This window comes from Ammospiza nelsoni, chromosome 1 (assembly GCF_027579445.1).
Source record: "Ammospiza nelsoni isolate bAmmNel1 chromosome 1, bAmmNel1.pri, whole genome shotgun sequence".
In the NCBI taxonomy this organism is placed as follows: Eukaryota; Metazoa; Chordata; class Aves; order Passeriformes; family Passerellidae; genus Ammospiza; species Ammospiza nelsoni.
The window spans coordinates 142,185,233-142,205,676 of record NC_080633.1 but is presented as its reverse complement, the minus strand read 5'-3'; the positions used below and the strand labels follow the sequence as shown (position 1 = coordinate 142,205,676).

General features: G+C 46.7%; 1 protein-coding gene and 1 non-coding gene across 2 annotated transcripts; one reads left to right on the top strand and one right to left on the bottom strand.

Moving 5' to 3' along the window:
* Positions 1 to 6,218: 6,218 nt before the first annotated feature.
* Positions 6,219 to 18,106, bottom strand: FAM83A (family with sequence similarity 83 member A). Its single transcript, XM_059481346.1, has 4 exons — positions 17,609 to 18,106; positions 14,668 to 14,835; positions 13,302 to 13,426; positions 6,219 to 8,353 (listed from the first exon to the last, which is right to left on the bottom strand). Exons 1-4 carry the CDS (start codon positions 18,089 to 18,091, stop codon positions 7,792 to 7,794), a joined length of 1,338 nt encoding a protein of 445 aa, XP_059337329.1. The 5' UTR covers positions 18,092 to 18,106; the 3' UTR covers positions 6,219 to 7,791.
* Positions 18,107 to 20,040: 1,934 nt separating this feature from the next.
* Positions 20,041 to 20,113, top strand: TRNAM-CAU (transfer RNA methionine (anticodon CAU)). Its single transcript has one exon. It is a non-coding gene; the product is annotated as a tRNA-Met (tRNA).
* Positions 20,114 to 20,444: the final 331 nt, after the last annotated feature.

Below are 20,444 nucleotides of genomic sequence, written 5' to 3'. Positions count from 1 at the left end.
TTCTTTCTGGAGTACTAAAGAGTGCCAAAACCTTAAATAATTCACAAATGAATGATGATTCACCATGTGTGAATTGTATCTGCTACTTTTGGATGAATTTCAAAGCTTTAAGATACTGATTAGGGAACCTATCACGAGTCATAGAATGGTTTGGATTGGAAGGATATTAAAGGTCATCCAGTTCCAACCCCACTGCCACAGGCAGGAACACCTCCCACTAAACCTCTCTGTTCTGGTGTCTCACCATTCTCACAGCAAGGAATTTCTTTCTAATATCTAAACTAAATCTGCCCTCCTTAAGCTTGAATCCATTCCCCCTTGCCCTGTGACTACAGGCCCTTGTAAAAAGTCCCTCTCTAGCTCTCTTGTATCCCCCTTTATGTACAGGAAAGCCCCAGTGAGATCTCCCCAGAGCCTTCTCCAGGCAGCAGAGCCACCTGTCTCAGCCTTTCCTCATAGGAGAGGGGCTCCATCCCTCTGAACATCTTTGTGGCCTCCTCTGGACTGACTTCAGCAGGGCCATGTCCTTCCTGTGCTGGGGACCCCTGAGCTGGGTGCAGCACTGCAGGTGGGGTCTCAGCAGAGCAGAGCAGAGCAGAGAGGCAGAATCCCCTCCCTCACCCTGCTGCCCACAGGGCTTTAGGTGCAGCCCAGGACAGGTTTGGCTCTCTGGGCTGCATTGCTGGGTTATTACAGTGACCTGATGAGGTCTTCCAGGGTGAGAGAAATGGATGAGAATCTTGTTTGATGATCAGAAGGCTAGATTTATTGATATATGATATATAATACATTATAACTATACTAAAAAGAATAAAGAGAGATGTTGCAGAGGCTGCTAACCTAAGAATAGAATAGAAAAGAATGAATAACAAAGTTCTGTGTCCAGGGAATCTGTCCCCGAGCTTGCTCCTGTGATTGGCCCTTAATTGTAAACACGGAACATGAGCCAATCACAGGGGCACCTGCTACATTCCACACCAGCCGATAACAATTGTTTACATTCTTCTTCTGGGGCCTCAGCTTCCCAGAAGATGAACAAATCCCAAAGAAAGGATTTCTGTGAAAAAATGTCTGCAACACTGGGTCATGCCCAGCTCTCATCCACAGCACCCCCGGGTCTCAGCATGGCTGCTCTGGGTCTGTTCCTGCCCAGCCTGGATTGGTACCAGGGATTGCCCCAACCCAGGTGCAAGATCTTGCACTTGTTCTGGTTAAACTTCATGAGGTTGTTGAGCTTGTCCAGGGCCCTCTGGATGGCATCCCATCCTCCAGGTGTGTCAGCTGCACCACTCAGCTCAGTGTCATCTGCAAGCTTGCTGAGGGTGCACTCCATCCCTTCGTGTGCGTGACTGATGAAGAGATTGAACCCTTGGTGTGGTTTAGCCCTCTGCTAAGCTGACTGAAGCTTCTCCAGAAAAATGGAATATTGCCTTCAGTCGTGTCAAATTACCTGTGATAGTTGGGTGAGTTAGTGTGATGGAAGCACATCCTGGGCAGCTGGTTATGAAAGAGGATGACTTGGCAGGTGCCCTGGGTGAGCCCTGCTGCTCTCACCCTGTACCAGAGATTGGCTTTAGTCACGCGCGCTTCGCTGGGCGGAACGTGGGTGCGCGTTTGTGCCGCGCTGCACTCAGTGCCGTGCAGCCCGCTGGAAGGGCTGGGGATGCTTTCCAGACTCAGAGGTGTCGTAATTCTTCAGAAGAGACTGTCCACAATGTGTTGTAAATTAATTACAATGTTGGCATTGACAGGAGAATCTTACAGCAAAGACAGCAAATGTGGAAAGCTTCATGCTAAATATGTCAGCAAAAAAATGAAACGTGGACATCTCCCACTTTCTCCTTGAACTGAAGGTCATGAGTGGCCACATAAAAAGGCTGTAATTTGTTTTGTCTCAGCTGTTAGGACATCAGAACCCAGCTTTTATGGGACCAGGTCTGTATAGACATTTAATGGAAACTCACCAAATTATTTGGCTTCACAAACACCATTGGAACTGTTTTAGTAGCAAATTAAATACTTGCCAAACGTTGTCATTTTGCAACTGAGATGTCCAAAATACACAGCAGCTAGCCAAGGTGATTTGGAGACCTTTTGTTGTCTGTCCAGATTGTTTGACTTGACACTGTCACTTAAGCTGGGAACAGAAAGGTTAACTCCCCACTGACAAGGACAAGTGGTAGCTCTTAAGAGCAGGCAGTATTTTCAAAAACATAATAATAAAGCAAAAATGTTGATTTTAACTAGTGCAAAGAAAAGAAGATGAATGCTGTTCAGAGTGTGTCACATAGTTACTGTTCCAAATAGCCAGTGTTTATTGCACTGGGGCTATAAAATGTTCCTTTGTCCCATTTTTGCCTGGCTATCTCTCATCTCAGCTACTTCAGTTCTTCCTTTCTTGGACTGCCTCTCCCTTTTTTGTGCCTCTTCTAACTCCAGTTTTCTGTTTCTGATCGTGTCTCTAGAGGGGCTTTGCATTTCCATTTTCCATTGAATGCTTCATTGTTGCCTCTACCTTCTGCATAATTTTACATCTGCCTGTAATAGATTTCTTCATTATTTGGCTTTTATATTATTGTTGGTATTAGCACATGCATCACTACTCCATTCTGAATAAAACAGCAAATTGTAGTATTGCAAATTGCAAGTGAGAATCCACTAACAGTTCCTGAGGTTTGATTTTGTTATTTAAACACTTGCCTGTGGTACAGGTGCTGTGGGCAGGACCCTGTGCTGCTGGCTCTGATGCTCCTGGAATCATTGCTGTGTGCAAACACCGTTCTGTGTCTTGCTGTTGTTTGCTGCTGGCTCTGAGGTGAGGGACCTCGTTAGTGCTGTAATTAGAAATATTCACACAGTTTTCATCACAGAATCACCCAATGATTTGGGTTGGAAGGGAACTTCAGAGGTCATCCAGTTCCAACCTTCCTGCCTGGGGGGTTGGCAGGGAACTTTCTACTCTACCAGGTTGCTCAAAGCCCCATCCAACCTGACCTTGAACACTGCCAGTGATGGGGCATCCATAACTTCTCTGGGCAATTGTTTCAGTGCCTCACCACACTAATCATAAAAAAATTCTTCCTTGTATCCAGTGTAAATCTACCCTTTTTCAATTTAAAACCTGTCATCCTGTCACTGGGTGGGGGGTTGACCTTGGCCTGCTGCCAGGTGCCCACCCCAATGCTCTATCACCCCCTGCTCCCCCAGCACCACAGGGAAGGAGAAAATAAGATGGATAGAAAAGGGACCTGTGGTTCACAATAAAGTCAGTTTAATAGAGAAAAAAATAGGGTTGTGACATGGAGCCCTGCTTGTGCTCCCAGCTTAGAGGCACCTTTATTATTAGAGGCAGTAATAAGTTGTACCAACTTCTGCCTTTTTTCTGGTACACATACACAAGCTAGATGAAAAATGCAAGCAAACCCATTTTGACAGTAATCTGGGAGCCCAGGTTGGATCCTGTGGGCTCCCCCCTGGTGAGTGAGGGGATGGCATCTCACCCAGCCAGTACTGGGTGAGTTCCCCCAATTGTCCTTGCAGGATCCACACTACCTGGGAAGGTCCTGACACTGGGGAAAGCATCAGTCACTGGGTGTTCAGTAGGTAAGGTAAAATGGGGGTCACTAGTGACAGAAACTCTGGGAAGCTAGAAAAAAATGGACAGTACTTCAGGGCTGCCATCAAGCTGGATGTAATTCTGTGTCAGGATGACTGGCTGGAATGCTGGAGGGGAGACCCTCAGAGCACTGGCCCTGGGGGGGGAGGTTCCCCTGCTATGAGTCAGCTGACCTTCCTGCCTCCTATGGGATACACTGTAAGGCAGAATTGCTTCATTCCTGCTCACTGTTCCCCATCACCTTCTTGTCCGTCACAGGACAAACTGGAAACAATTTCCAAGGCTGGAAAAGGAAAGTGGAGTGGAGGTGCAGTTGGCAGGCCTAGTGAGGCTCCTGGAAAAGGAAAAGGAGTGTGGTGTGCAATGGTTGAGGGAGGAGTAACACCTGGATGATCTTTGTTTTCTAGGAGGAATAACAGGGTAAGACCAGGGAACTGTTGGTGTCACAAAGGGGGAAAAAAAAAACAGCCTGTGGAAGAACTGACAAACTCCTAACAATGGACATGGAGAAGGCTGAGGTACTCAATGAATTTTCTGCTTCAGTTTTCACTGGCAACCTCTCCTCTTATGCCTCTTGAGTTGATGGCTCTCAAGGCAGGGACTGGGGAAGCAAAGTCCCTCCTACTGTGAGAGAAGATCAGGGTTGAGAGCACCTGAGGAACCTGAACATCCCTGAGTCTGGGGTCTGGTGAGAGGAGTCCTGAGGGAATGGCTGGTGGATTGCCAAGCCATTCTCCATGGTACTTGAAGTCATGCAAGTCAGATGAAGTCCTAGGGGACTGGAAGCAGCCTGTGGAGGAAGCAATCAGTGAAATGCTCCCAGGTTCACAGGCAGCAAGCACAGGGAGTGCCCTGGAGCACAGGCTCCTCTGGGTGCCCCCAGTGTGAGCAGCAGTTGCTGGTGGATCCGGTGGAAGTTGTATGTCCGGGCACCAGGATGCACATTCCAAACCACCTTAACTTGCTCACAGGACAGCAGCACAACAGCTGAAAGACCTGCAGGGCTAGTTCTGCCTGGGGAAGGGACACAGGGACATTTTGGCCAAGCCCAGCCTATTCATCCAGCCTAGTGCCAGGGTGTGAATGCTGAAGCAGTTCTGGGTTCCTGGTGTCCTGCTAAACCTCCTTTCCTGGTGCATGGCAGTCTCTTGGGCAGTGGCACTTGCCTGCTCTCTGCTCCCATGGTGAGGACATGCACAGAACCAGCCCTGACAGGAGTGTCCTCGTTGCTGTCACCACCAGTGCTGCTACAGGGCAGAATTGCCCTCCAGAAAGCCCTGGGGCTTTTCTCAGGCCCACATGGGGACTTAATTGACCTCCAGAGTGCTCTGAGGCCTCACCTGGGCTTTGCTGGGACCCATTGGAGGCCCTTGCTGCCCTCCACAGGTCCTCCCACTCTAAGAAAGTCTAAACATCCCCCCAAAAAAATCACTTTTAATTAGAAAGTCACTTCTGTAGATAATCTGGGGGTTGGTATAGGCTACATTTATTGAAGCTTTTTAGCCTCACCTAGATCATCTTCCTTCAAAATAGGACAAAACAGGACAAAATAGGAGGGCAGCAGGGGAATCCAGTGAGCCTCAGCAAAGCCCAAATGAGATCCTGAGTCACTACAGAGAGTGACCAAAGCAGAGAGGCAGAATCCCCTCCCTGGCCCTGCTGCCCATGGGGCTTTGGATGCCGCCCAGGGCACGTTTGGGCTGTGTGTGCACAGCTCGTGTCCAATAAACCAAACAGAATTCCCAGCCTCTCCTCTGGGCTGCTCTCAATCCATTCACCCCCTGCTCTGCACAGGTGCAGGACCTTGCACTTGACCTTGCTGAACTTCATGGGGTTCACGTGGGCCTCCAGCCTGTCCAGCTCCCCCTGGACAACCCCCCTTCCCTCCAGTGACTCCCCTGCAGCACTCAGCTTGCTGTCTTCCCCAGCCCTGGGGAGGGTGCACGGTGTGGTAGCTGAGTTGGAGCCCTTCCCTTGCTGGAGATGGACAGGGCAGGTCAGCACCTGCCATGGCCCTCCTGACAGCTCCTGCAGCTGCCCAGGAACGTTGCCCTTTATCACTAACTTGTGGAGGCCTGTTAGGATTTTTAGCATAACTCATTGCTGACATTGTAAACTGACTGTTTTCCATCAAAACTGAAACTTCATTCACTTGATGTTCAAGTTCAGATGTTGTCTGAACCAACAGAAGCTGTTTTCCTGATCCAGCTGAAATTTACTCACAGTGGTCCTTCTGGATTATTAGCTTGACCCTTACTGACTTTTCATTAGCTATGTTCTCCAAAACTTCTTTTGTAGGCAAACTGTCTTGCCCCACAGAGGTGAAAAGAGCTCCTCCATGGACTTCACAGGTCATGGCCTGAGGAAATCAAGGTCTACAAACTTCCACCCACATCCCCTCTGCACCACCCCAGCTGGGCCACAACAGGACCAGTGAAATGAAGCACTTTTAGAAGGAAAATCTTAATTAGTCTCTTTGGACACCTTAATTCTGTTCCTGTTGATTTCTTCTTTCTGTTTCTTCTTCATCTGCGCTTTGACTGCACGGGACTCATTCAGCTTTTGAAAGAGAATAGAATAAGGTGTACAGGGCAATATAATATGAAGAAAAAAGTATTCTCTTTTATTTAAATTCTTGCTCTATTCAGATAATTAAGTAGAATTATCACAGGAATGAAAATCAAATTTCCCTTCTCCCCAAGGAATCCAAAAAATGTTGCTATGTACAGAATTTACATTTGTATGCAATACTTGATTATTATTATGGACTCCAAAATTTGGTATTACTGGTTAAAACACCCATACTGAAGCTAGAGCAGGATGTGTCCATCCTGTACCTTTCATAATGTTCTTTAAACTTTACAGGTATCCTTCCAATATTATTGCTCTTCCAAGGATGAAAAACCTTCTACACCTTCTTCACATACAGTTACCATCATCCACAGTCTACATAATTAAATTGTATTCCTTTTTAAGCAGGTGAAAAGTCAGGAAAAACAGGCCAGAAGTGCAAATGTGTTTAGGGTTCTCTTTTCTGTTGGAGGCATATGAAAAATGATACAAAGCAGGTGTGGAACAAAAAAATCTACTGATAAATCAACAGCTGTTAGGCATCTTGGTAACTTTGGATAGAAATCCTTTGTTTCATGAATTTTCTTACTTTTGCTTACAAGAGCTTCCTTAGTTTTCATGGATTTTTTGGCAGAAAGTTCTTCAGGTTTGGTTCATACTGCTGAACCTTTGTAACTCTAGTCCATGGGCACTACAGACACCCAGTTTATCTTTAAAAATTAGAGGCCATGAAGAACTTGGCAGAATCTCTAACTTCACCTTCAATCAGATGACCACAGAAAGGATTTCAAAGATCCATGTGCAATTAAAAGAACTGGAACTCAGTCCTGGTGTGTTACTAGTAGGACTTTGCTTCTTTAACTCAGCTTCATTTTCCAGTCTGAACCTTCACAGGTGCTCTGCATAAGGAAAGTTGCTCTGAGCTGTAGGATTGGAGATTTGTAACCAGGTGTGCTGGGACACACCCGTGTTGCTGATGAGTGGAACTGGACGTGGGGTGAATGTGTCTCCCACAGCCAGAACTGTCACTCTCAGTCCGTGTCAAGGGTACCAGGCCCCTTCCTAAGAATCCTTGGGAACAGCCTTCCTTGCTGTGCAGCTCAAGGAGAGAGCTTTGAGTGCTGTGGCAGGACCTGTGCTTCCCTGCCAGCCCAAAAACAGTCCCTCATAAATCAAGATCAATGTCTGATGAGAGCACAAAGGTATCCTGCTGCTGCCACAAATAGCAGCCTTCAGTCTCCTTATTCAAGTGTACAAAATGCATAGCTGTAAACTGCATTGCCCCCTTTCAGTTGCCTGGACATAAGGAACAGTTACTGTCCTTCTGGTACACGAATATGCCACCAGGGGCAGGTGACAGGCAGCAGCAGTGTGTGAGCAGCACTATTCAGATGTGCTCTTCCTGGGATCCTGATGCACCTGAGGTTCACACATTAGCAGCCTTGGCTTTTTAATCAGGGAAATGAAGCATCCATAAGCAACAAAACAAGAGGCTTGAAATCATCCTCATTTGTATTATACAGAATTTCTATATTCATCAGTACACAAGTGATTGCTAAACAGGTCCTCACTACATTTACTTGGATTTCCAAACAAGGTGGTTATTATGCAAACAGGTTAGCTTTGTGGAGGCATCTCCAGGATGAGCTTAAGCCCGTCCTGTTCGGTTCCTCTTGCCTGAGCCTTATAGGTCTGTAAATGTTCATGTTCATGTTGTTATAGGGAACGGTGGCGTTCTCGGTGGCCATGTAGTGCGGCTGGTAGTAGTTAGGCTGGATGGCCTGCTGTGGAGGCTGCGGAGGGGGGGGAGTGAAGGACATGTAGCTGTGGAAGGAATTGACTCGCTGCAGAGGTGACTGGGGGCTGAAGTTGCTGTTGAACATGAGCGTTCTGGGGCCCTGCTTGCTCTGGTGGCCGCTGCCGGCCGAGAGGCTGCTGAAGTCGGACAGGGTGTTGGCGCTGCCCTGCTCGCTGTAGGGGAGGCTGCGCGGGGGCGCCCAGCTCCGGCTGAACAGGAACGGGAGGCTGCGCGGCGGCGTCCTGGGGCCGCGCACGGGCTTGGACAGCGCGTACAGGTGCCGGAACTCCTCGTCAAACAGCTCCACAACCTGGCCCGTGAACTTGGAGAGGAGGTTGCGGTGCACCTGGCCACAGAGCCACGTGAAGCTGGAAGAAGAGACAAGGTAAGGGTTAGAGTTAACGCCGGCCATCAGGAACTGCAGATCACCGCAGGGGTGATGCGATAGGCAAATGTGTTTTACTGCTGAAGCTTCTTGTCTAAACACAGGATGAAGATGGTGTCGAAGTTGAATTTCAGGTCAGTTCACATCAGTGCTCTTTAACTTGGATCAATCTTTGTTGTTGCAGCTGCCTCTAAAACCTTCAAGAAACCTAGCAACGTTATGCAACCTCCTGAAGGGAGTGGCGATCCGGATCCACTGCACGGATAAATGTCAGACACAATACCCAAGGTACGGGTGTCTGTTCCATGGAAAGGAACCCCTCTTTTGAGGACCTCTCTTCCGTGCACAGTGCTTAAATTCAGGTCTTGCCACGTCTTATCAGCACACACATAAATTGTACCTGTACCCTGCAGCATGCCATTCCACTTGGTAACTCTCAGCCACTTCAAGTGACATCAAAAAGACCAGGAAAAAAGAACCATCCTTTGTTTCCTTTTTTCCATAATCTTCCTGCATTTGTCCAGAGAAACACTTTAAAATCCCAACCTTCCTGTCACGTCCCATACCACAAAGGAAGCTGCCACACGTGATAACAGCTTATTTTCTTCACTACACAGAAAATGAAATTACAAATATTTCCTACAGCATTTCCAAAAATAAATGTAATACTTTGCTATAAAGTAAGGGAGAAACACCACAATAGTTTTAATTCTGGTAGTTCAGAGACACACCTTAGGATAACCCACAGCTTTTAAATTATTTTTCTTTTATGTGCTTCCCTAATCTGCTCAGCAAACATAAATTTGCGCTTTTATAAAACCACAAGGCAGCTTGGTTGTGTTGTGCAGGCTGCCGTGTCTGAGCAGCAGCAGCACCAATAAAATGAGCATAGTTGAGAGAATGAAATATAATTACTCCCTGAACTGACCAGGGCTTGAGCTGTGCAGCAGAGGATACAGAGCAGCAGTGGATTTGAACTTGAGATTATTCTGTGTTGGCAAAACTCTGCCAGGGCTATTCCTGTGTGACTTTATTAGCTATGCTGCATTTGCACAAGGGCTGCTGAGAGCCAGATTTGGCTGTAGGTGTATGCACTTAAAATCTTGTCATGTTTTCATAAAACTCCTGTGAAGCTCAGTAGGACTGACAGCCTGAGCTGATACTGAGGCATTAAGACACTCAATTTACATCTGCTTGTCCAGAGCATTCCTAAGGAGGGTTGGGTTTGAGGTGTACAGTGATTTTATACTGTTGCTTCAGGAGCAGGGGGAGGAGTGAAGAAATCAGTAGTTCAATGCCACTGGGCATCCATACAATTTATACTGTACATTTTATGACTGGACATGAAAACACATAGTAAGTTACTAAAACTCAGGCACTTCTCATCCACTGTGTTCAAATCATTCTAAATATGAACAAAACCATGGGAGCCAAGGTAAAGAGCAAGCTAACTCCCTGCTGGGTGTGTAACATCTGCTGTGCCACCTCGACATTGCCTTTATTCACTGAGCAGTGCTCTCTAAACCTTTGCATGTCCTTATCTGACTGTTAAAGACACAATAGGTCAGGAGTAAATTAAAAAATGCACACAATTTTTCTAGGATATCTACATTGAAGGTTAGAAACTCATGAAAGGGCTGAGGTCTAAAGTATCATGTTTATGTGCTAGAGATAGACCTAGTTTATAAAAGAAAAGTTAGATAGAAATAAAAATCAATTACACTTGTAAATGGCTGTTAAAAGCCTAATCAGAAGAAAAAACCTATTCTGCCCAATTTTGATAATTTACTCCCACATGTATCTCTTCCTGGAGTACCTGACAGACAGATCCTAGTTTGTGGATCATTGATTTTACCTGTAACCCTTGTAAACAGAGAAAGATCAAATGAACAGCCCAGAGATTCTCCAAGAACCAATGGCAAGTGGGTCAGCTCAGAGTTACAAGGTAAGATCTTTGTGATTATAGACAAAGCTTGTGGGCTGGTTGTGTAGTGAGTCACAGCAATTTACAGCCTGTGTACTTTGCTGGAGAACAAAACAGAACTTGGCATAAAAGACTTAACAGGTTTTCATTGGCTTAATGCTAAGAGAAGATGCATTGTTTAGGTTTTAGGCCTTGTTTTTCTCCTTAGTTTACAATTGTTTTGCTCCTTAGTTTACAATTGTCTTTTGGGACAGGCTCAGAGAAGTCTGTTATTGTCACCACCTGCCCAAAGGGATTACTTTTCTCCCAGTTTTTTTGGGTGAAGCCCATGAAAAGAGAAAAAAGCACAAAGAAATGATGCCTGGCTTGGGGCCAGCACAGATAGATACTGGACACTGCTCAGCCATCTTTCCAGAGCTTTGTCCTATGTCCTGTTACAGACCCTCTCATTTATGGTGTTTTCAATCAAATCCCACCTCTCCTGTTCAGCACTGGACTTGCTTTGTAATGGATGTCCTCTCTGCACTGCTGGAGCTGCAGTTCAGCAGGGATGTTCTCATCCCTGTATTTGCAGTGCTGCAGCAACATGCAGCCAATCACCCATGGAATCTGAAATGGAAGGAAGGACAGACTGGGGTTTCCAGCTGGGCTCAGGTTTGGGTTACCCCAGATGTTTGTGTTGCCTGCTGGTACCAGGATAACCTGTGTGGGACAAACCTGCCCCAGCTGAAGTGATGCTCTGGCAAAGCTTGTCTGTGTGAGCTGTTAGGTTCTGACTCTGAGGAGGCCAGTGGCTTTCAGAGTGGCAGCCAGGGACATACTCAGCTGCCCCTGGGGATCAAGGTCTGTGCAACAACAGACAGAACAAGAGGACACAGTCTCAAGCTGCGCCAAGGGAGATACAGGCTAGAATTAAGGAGGAAGTATTTTACAGAAAGAGTGGTCAAATACTGGAATCATCTACCAAGGGAGGTGGTAGAGTCACCATCCCTCGAAGAGTTTAAAAAAAGACTGGATGTGGCACTTGGTGCCATGATCTAGTTGAGGTGTTAGAACATGGGTTGGACTCGATGATCTTAAAGGTCTCTTCCAACCTAGAATTTCTGTGATTCTGTGATTCTGTCTGTGCTTTCTGCTGTTTTCATTCTGCCTTCTTTAGGAATGCTGAGTTCATGCACTATCTAATTTCAAAGTTGTTAAAAAATGGAATAACAGTTACCATAGGATGAGGTACAGTGACACAGGGACAGCAAAAAGAAATACTGCATTCTAACTCCTCACCATAGACACTGGCAATAAAAACTGAGAGTGTGTCCTGAAGGGCTATTTTATTTCCTCAGCCTGTTTCCCCCACCACTACCACAACTATCAGAGCTCAGCACTTCGGTGAAATTTGGTGTTGTATTTTAAAATCTTTGTATCACTTTTAAGATCTACTCCAATGTGATTTCCAACAAATGCATTGCAGAAGAGTTGGAGTCTGTTTCACTCAACATCATTCTTGTTTATTCCTGAAGAGGTTGGTGGATAAGATTTAGGCATAACAAAAATCTTTCAGGTTGATAAAGTCAGAGCTAGCAAGAAATGCCACATTAACTGGTAGCCAGCTATAACTCGTGTGAATTGCAAACTGGTGCTGAAGTTAAATAGTATTTTATAATTTTAAATAGATTTGTTCCTCACCACCCTCTCTGTTTGTGTGCTAGATATGGAATTACACAGTTTGACAAGGTACTTGAGATTAGAAGATACTCAACAGCAGTAGAGAAAGACAGAAGTGACTGCACAGGACTTCAGGTGTTTGTAGTGGTTTTGGTATTGAAAGATAAGCCAAAAGGAAGCTTCTTGGTCAAAGAAAATAGATCTTGTTCTGTCCTTCTCCCACACATCCTTCACTTCTCTATACAAGTCTTTTGTTGGATTTTAACACATCTTTGACAAGGGATTAAAAAACACCCAAAATAACAAGAAAACAAAAGAACAGTCAATAAAAAAGCCCCAACCCTGAGTGTCCACTGAGTTTTGTCTGGTGGTTCATTTGGAAATGTAATGAAAAGTGGGTGCCTGTGTTAGTGCACATCTGAGCTCCTGCAGCCCTTCCCCACAAATTCACTTTTTCCTTTGTTACTGTAGTTGTGTAAACTTCCTGGTGGTACAGCTTTATCAGACCAGAGGCATTTAAGCTTCCAAATTGTAAACTGGGATTAAGAAAAATAATCACATCCTTTAAATTAAATAATCACCTCTTGTATTTTTGTACCTGGATTTCTAGGATACACTTGGTCATTTCTGAAACATATCTATGTAGCCATGATGCTCAGAAACTTCATTTATTTGATGCAAGCTCAGTCTCCTGAAATTCCCTGACCAGAGGATCTAGGATCTTAATTAAAAATCCAGTTGTTGAGATGCTATATCCACTACCTGAAATAATTATAGCAGCACAAACAAAACAAACAAAGAAAAAAAAATTTTAAAAGGGAAAAAACAAAGGTACAGCAGTTATGTAGGTATATACTGCCTACCTGTTAATGAAACACATGGAGAAACAGTCTCTGAAGTATTTCTGTTGTACCTTTAATCACTACATTTGTCATATGAAGAACAAATCCTCAGATAAGCTGAGTGACATATGCTAATTAAGGGATCCCGAGGGAGACAGAAATGTATCATGTCATGATCACAACACTTGAGAACCCTAACAATGAGGAAAGCATAATATTAAGCTGTACACATTTCTAGCTTTGCCCCAGGGCTGCACTGGCAAAGTTGTTTACATTAGTTTCTGAGCATTTAAATTAAAACCCATGCTCCATAAAGAACTAAGAGCAGCTTTAAAGCAAGTTAAATAGATTTTTGAAAAAGGGCACATATTTGAAAACATGAGGTGTTTTTTGTTAAACAAAAGCTTCTTACCTTACAAAGATTTCCATGGCACTTTTTTTGGGAAGAAGTAGTAAAAATCATAGAAGAGTACCTAGAGATGAAGTGCAATGGCTTATCTCACCTGTAAGATCCAGAAAGCACATATCTCCAGTCAGAGATAAGAAATTTTTCTTGAATTTTTCCTGAAAATTTCCTGCCTGACTTGGCACAGTAAACCTCTCCAGTAACACTGCGGACTGAAATATTCTGTAAATAAAAACAAAATTGAGTGAATTACATGTCTTTTTAATTAAAAATCAGACAGGGAGGACCCCCTTCCCCCACTGCCTTTAGCTCTTCACTGCCCCACAGTCAAATTTCTTTATGGACTCTCTGATGTGATATTTGGAGGTTTGTGTCCAGAAGAAATGTAGCCAAGGTCTCTCACTCACCAGGGGTTACTTGTTGCACTGGGGATAAACCTGCCGAAGCTCACACAGGTGGAGCTGAGCCGTGTGACAGTAAGTGACCCTACCCCAGCCAACGAGCACAGACGTGTCCATAGCTGGGAGCAGCCATCCACTGACACCCAGGCACAATCTGCTGTAGCTGTATACTCTGATTTACACTGCCTGTGCCATGGCACAGCAGGGCAAAACCTCTGCTCCTCCAACCCACCTGGGCCTGCAAGGACACACGTGCAAGGACACACTCTCCTTAGGACCGAGGGTTTACAGGCATGCAAACACCTATGAACACACATTATTCATTTCAGCTTCTTTATATATTTGGGATGGAATTCAGCTGTTGAAAACCAGGTGTCTGGTGTATGTGTAAGATGCCCTCAGGTCTCCTGTGTGCCCACAGCTGCCATTCCAGAGGTCTGTGGCCTTGCAGTATCCCCCATCCCCAGGCAGATGCCATAGCAGCTCTACAGCATCTCAAGCAACAACTGAAATAATCCCTAGGAGGGATTCTTTTAAAGCCAGCTCCTGACAGAGATGAAGGCAGATTAAACTAACAGCCACCTGAATTTGAGAACTTTTAACATATTTTATCAGAAATATGTTAAAATTTTAAAAGAGCTTTAACACATTTTATCAGAAACCACACAGTGCAACCAAGCTATGGCTATGCAAAAGAGTTTTGTGCACCTTGTCCCTGTGGCTGCCAAACCACAGCTGCTGCAGAGCTTATTAAACAGAAGCAGCTCTAATGCCTATGTTAGATAACTCTACTAGGGAAATCTAAGTCCTGTTTTAAGACTTCAGGGCCAAGATCACTTTCATCTGGGGACCTAATGGAAATGCCTTACCTTTCTATAATATCCATGGGAAAACGTAGGCATCTTCAAAGAGGAATTGGGTGTGCTAACACTACCCCAGGAAATCTCTTGCACCCTTTTAATTAGAAGGTGGATTGACCCCAGCATAACCATACTTGCAGCTCAGAGTGCCTGCAGTTAGGCAGACAGCTCTCAGCCCAGGAGCTCCACAGAGCCACAGTACCTTGAAGAGATCCTCAGAAATCTGCAGCTTGTCGCACATCTCCGAGAAGAGATCTACGCTGCTGTGGTCGAGCAGCAGGTAAACAAAGACCATGCGCTTGTTAGCTGCCTCCAGCAGGTCACAGAGAATCTCCGTGTCTGTGAACACATCCATCACAATGGCCAACACCTTCAGAGAAAGAGCAGAGGCATTAGCAGAGTCCATTTACATCACTTAAGGTTGCTATGAGGACACTGTGATGTAGTTTATTTGTTTAAAAACATTCCAATAAACACAAATATTTAGTTATATGTGGATATTTTTTCTGTTTTTCTCCCTATAAGTGCCTGAATCATTAAATTGATTAAACATATTGTCTCATTGTTTTATTCCTCATATAAAGCCAGTATAACACACAACATATGACAAGATGACACATGAATTTGTAGGTGAGATTTCAGCACTAGGAAATATATTCAAATACTTATCAGAGAATGATAAGGATGTGGCTAAATAGAAGACCATGGCCCTTTCCACAAGGCTCCCTAGGTGTCATAAACCACACACATTCTGCAAGAATCCCTGGATGATGCTTTCTCTTTTATGATTTACACCTGGACAGCCCTGGCTTTAAAAAGCCTCACCCTGTTGTTGTTGGTGGTGGGTAGACTCCAACAGCTCCCTGTTTTTTTAAATACTGATTTATAAACTCACTGTTAGAATTTGACCACACATCCATGCTCCCCAGTTCACAACTGGCAGAATATTGTAAAAGTCTCGGGACTGGGCATAAAAGCCCTGACAACTATTTAAATGCACAGCCTGCAGCCAGTGTGGATCAAGGGAACTGCAAATGTTATATAAAACTAGTTCCATACTAGAAAGTGCTGGTCTTGTCTGATGTCTGCTCTTGCCCATGGAAAGGGTCAATTCAGCCCAGAAATCACCTGACTTATCTTCAGGAGGTTCTTGTTTCTCCACTGACTGGAGAGGAGCCTTTGATAACTGCTCATGGGATATCACCTCAATCAAAACAAACTTTCCAGCATCTCTGTAGATGTCTCTTATTAACTGCTTCCAGCTTGCTCTGAATCTCACTCCAAAGCCTAAGCCCACACCTAACAGCAAGCTCATTCCCCCTGCCACCATGAGGATATGCTACAAGACCAGGCACATCCTGTGCAGCCATCATCCTCTTCAGGCAGCCAAACTCTTTGAGGAGCAGTGAGGATCCCACACCTTCCTCCTGCTGCCAAAGCCTGGTGCTTCAGAAGGAGCTTTGCCATGGCTAGGTGAGCACAATTATGTCAAATATCTCACACCCACACTTCCTGTTAATGCCCCAGCTCCAGACTATTCTTTCTGGTTCTGCTCTTTACCACCTGTTCCCAATTTATATTTCTGTACCTGACTTTCCTCTCTTACTTGCAGTACTCTTCATTTCTTATGCTCGAATTTCATTTTGTGATTTGCACCAATTCCACAAATGTGTTAAAATTGTACCATCCTTTGGCAATCCTCTGCAGTTTGAGATCATCCATAAACACAGTCTTTATTCTGCTATTTAATTGTGTAATGCATATATCAAATACCAGGCTATCCAGGATGGACTCTTACCAGATGATAATTAATAACTGGTGCCATTGGAAAACTGCTCAAAAAGCAGTTCACAAATTTGTACTGTTAGTGTCACTTCAGCACACTCTCGTAATGTAAATTAGATTATTAAAAAGATCAGGTGAATCATGGGTTTATATGACATTTCCCAAATTTTCACCTACAAGTTTTCTCTTCTTGAGACAGAAAATTGGTCTGGGTGATATTTTACCTGATGCCTACTTTATTATTCCAGAGACATTTCTTCTGTTTCTGCATCTTTCTGATGCCTCCAACTTAAAAGTACATGACATTTAATTCTGCTGGTGTGGTAAGCACTTGTAGGCTTTGAGAGCAGTTGCCAACAGGGATCCTTCTCCTCTGCCCTTACAGTCTGTGTTATCAGGGCCAGCACCTGCCCTTGCAGGGGAAAACAAAGTGGAAGAATCCAAAGAACAGGGAAGTCTGTGCTGGGCAGCACCACTGCATCCTGGCTTGGCTCCTGACCATTCCTGGGTGAAAACTGCTGCTGCTCTTTTGAATTTATATAAGGGCAAAACTCCTGGATGATGGTAAACACAGCCCTGAAGTATCTTTTTTTTTTTTTCCTAGGGAAACAAGGGAGCTGCTAGAACACACATGACATCAGTTTTCTGTCCCACTCCAGCTGCTCAGTTCCTGGTTTCCCAGAGTGTGGGCAGCCTGGCTGTGGCTTGTGGCTGGCACCTCTGTGGCCTCCACCACCTGTGTGTAGTCAGAGGCACCTGCACCTTTCCCACATGCCAGGTTATGCTGCAGAGTCTCTGTATGGAGCCCACATCATGTTTTAACTGATATAGGCAACATTTTAGGGATGAAAGGTTTATTTTCTGGATCATTTCCTTCCTCTGGGGATGGCTGCTGACATACCAGACATACTTGCCTTTCTTTGGCCTCCCCTTCACCCACATCTCCCACAGATCCTCTCAGCAATTCCTAATGGCTGAGAGCTCACTTAGGCTTAATTCTCATTAATGGTGCAGTGGTGTGAGCAGATAAAACCATCCTGCTGGGGTGGTGCATGAGAAGGGACAAAGCCAAGCTGCCCTTTCTGCAGCACATTTAACCCACTGGGTGAATGGAAGGTTACAAGAGAGAAGAGGGAATGCTTTTACTTAAGCCGCCAACATTAAAAAATCTTGGTGTCAGTTAAAAAAAATAATTAAAAGCACTGCCTGTGTCCAACAACAAGCTCTCACAGGCACTTTCTAGAGCAAAGCTACACTGCAATGCACAGGGCTGCCTTGGATTAAACACCATGTTCACCTAAGTTTGTAAGAGCAAGAAAGAACTGAGTGCAGAGGGAAGGACAATTCTCTCCTCATACCTGAGTGGTCTTGTGGATGTAGCGGCGTATGATGTCTCTAATGTTGCTGTTCTTCTCTGTTTGGAAATACACAGTGGCCGTGGATTTTTCCTTCAAATAGGGTTTCTCTGCAGTAATCCATGTGTGGAGCAGAGCCGGCTCGCTGCTGTCAGAAATGGTGGGGAAGTAGGTCCCCGACGGCAGCGAGCCGGCGTCGTTCTGCTTCGGCGCGGCTGCCCCGTCGGCACCCGGGGACTCCTGTGCATAGTAAGACTCGCGGGCGTTATCCTTGATGTACTGAGCCTCCACCGAGGAGAGGAAATCCACCTCACCCTCTTTGCTTAGAGTTTCCAGGTAAGAGTCTGTCCCACCATCCAAAAAGGCGTCGGTGGCCAATCTGATGCTTTCGTTGTGGCTGAAGTCCACTTTTGTCAACTTCAGGGACTGGTTCTTGATATCCTCCAGCCTCTTCTTTATCTTGCCCATGTGTCTGGGGTGGTTCATGGCTCTCTGTCGCAGCAGCCGATCTGCCGGGCAGGCACCATGCATATGCGTGCCATAGGCAGGGCAATCGTCCTTCTTGTTTGAGGATTGCATTCTGGCATGAAATCGCCTCGGCTGAACGAATTAACTATGAATAAAAATAAAGAGATCTTATTACCACAGGCAAATTCACACTCCCTGAATTTGTCTCTACAATTATCTTCAAAATGAACCTGAAGCTTGCTTCTCAGGTGCTGGTGTACTCCGGCAGCAATCTGTTTCCAGATGGGACACAAATGCAAAGCTGATTAGATTGCTTATCTGAGAGGCACCCACCTCAGCCCCAGGGCATACGAAGAATTCGAGTCAAATTTACTACGGCCGTCGGATTCGATTGTATTTCCCTTCCTGTCGCATCCTGTGAAATATGAGTGAGGAAAGCACTCAAGCAAAAGCAGGTAGGCTCCCAAGCATCATTGCACAATCTTCAAAACAGCTTGAGGCTTCTCTGTCTTCCCATAGTATTCGTTAGGCAGAAAAAACAGCTCCGATGGTGAACTGGAACAGAGACAGCAGCCATGTCCATGGCTGCAGAACAGCAAACAGGGTCGTGGGCTCTGTTCTGCACCTACATGATGCCAGGCAGGCTTAAAAATAGATGTGAACTTCGTCACTGTGCCCCGTCCGGAGTATGGTGCTATTACCACAGACGATTCACTCACTTATTTCTTTAAAGCTTTGTGACTACGCCACCCTATTAAAAGCAAAATACCCCTTCCCAAACATCCTGAATATTACGTGAAGGGAGGGTTGTGAGCTGGCCTCAAAGCATCAGAAATACAAACACTCATCACTTGATTGTGCACATTTAAGGCTTTTTTTTTTTTTTTTTTTTTTTTTTTTTCCCAGGCTGCAGCTTCTGGAGTCACGTTGCCCCCGTGGCAGCTCCGTGCTGTGTCATTAGGGGGATGGAGCGCGGGTGACAGCCCGGGGGCAGCCGGGCCGGCCGGTCTGGCCGAGGGAGGCGGGGCGGCCGCAGCTGCCCCGGGTGTCCGTCCATACCTGCGTGCGTGCCTGGCTGCAGCGCCACGCGTGACACACTTCCCGCGCCCGGGTGGGCTGGCCTGGCCCCTGGGGCTGCCCCGTGTCCGTGCCACGGCTCCAGAGGGATGCGGGGTCCTGGGAGTGCCGGCCCGGGCTCGTGTGAGGGCGGCTGGGGCCGTGCGGGGCAGGGAGAGGGTCCCGCCGCCCTGGCCTCGGCAGCACGGGCGTCTTCAGGGACAGCTTTTCAGGGCAGCTGCACAGATTCTGGGGCTATGTCAGGTGCCCTATGGGGTGGGGAAAAAAAAAAATCACACGTAAAGATGAGACAAAGATGTACGAAACACAGAAGAGTATGAAAAGGCTCGGATATTAATCCCGGAGCGACCACGTGGGGCCGAGGAGGGGCGGTGGCGGGGCCGGCCGGAGCTTCTGGGGTGATTTTAAAAACTACCCCGATCCTCCCTCCGCCCCCAACATCCGCCCGCAGCTGCCAGACGCGGCCGAAAGTCACTAATTATCTCCTGACCTGTTCTGCGCAATTAGGGCGAAAATGATGCCATCTAATTACCCTGACAGGCAGGACTGTGCCCTGCCAACGCCAATCGGGGCCAGGGACGGCCCTCCCCTCCTCGGCCACGATTTCTCATGGTCACCCCGGTGTCCCTCAGGGTCAGCCTGGTCCCCCACATGGGGGAGTATAACTCCTCACAGGTTATACTATGGGGCCTCACAGTGTCACTCTAGCGCAGCCCCGCTGTCACGCTGCGGTCCCACATGATCACTGCGAGCCCCCGCACGGGCAGCACAGGACCCCGCCCGCTGGGGGCGGAGGAGGGGCCGGGCCGGGCCGTGTCCTCCTGTGGTCCCACCGAGGAGCGAGGCCGCCGGTAGGACTAAGAGTCCTCACGGAGGCGAGCTAGTCAGCCGCCTCGTTAGCGCAGTAGGTAGCGCGTCAGTCTCATAATCTGAAGGTCGTGAGTTCGATCCTCACACGGGGCAAAGACGGGCAGCTCTTTTGCTTTCGGCAGCGTCCCCCGCGTTTTTAGAGGTGACAAACTCGCCCGACACCGCGCCCCGAGCCGGTCCGTGACTCCCGAGCCGTGCTCGTCGTGATTTCCGAAGCGGCGGTTCCAGGTCAAGGGCCTGTCTCTGCCGGTGCTGGGCCATGGGAGTAACTCCTGCGGTTGTTCTCGCTTTTGGCAGCCCCTGGGCTGTCTGCGAGCCCTGCAGGGCTGTGGGCACGGGCAATAGCTCCTGCGGTGGGCAGCGAGCACGCTCGAGGTCGGGCTGTGGGCAGGGCCCAGAAGCTGCTGTGGGGACACGGCCGGAC

Excerpts from the sequence above, each read along its gene's own strand:
- FAM83A (XM_059481346.1), bottom strand. The coding sequence starts at position 18,091 with ATGAACCACCCCAGACACATGGGCAAGATAAAGAAGAGGCTGGAGGAT. Across the intron at positions 13,427-14,667 it reads TTTCTGAGGATCTCTTCAAG|AATATTTCAGTCCGCAGTGT; the intron begins GTACTGTGGCTC and ends TTTTATTTACAG. Across the intron at positions 8,354-13,301 it reads GTGCTTTCTGGATCTTACAG|CTTCACGTGGCTCTGTGGCC; the intron begins GTGAGATAAGCC and ends CTCTTCTTCCAG.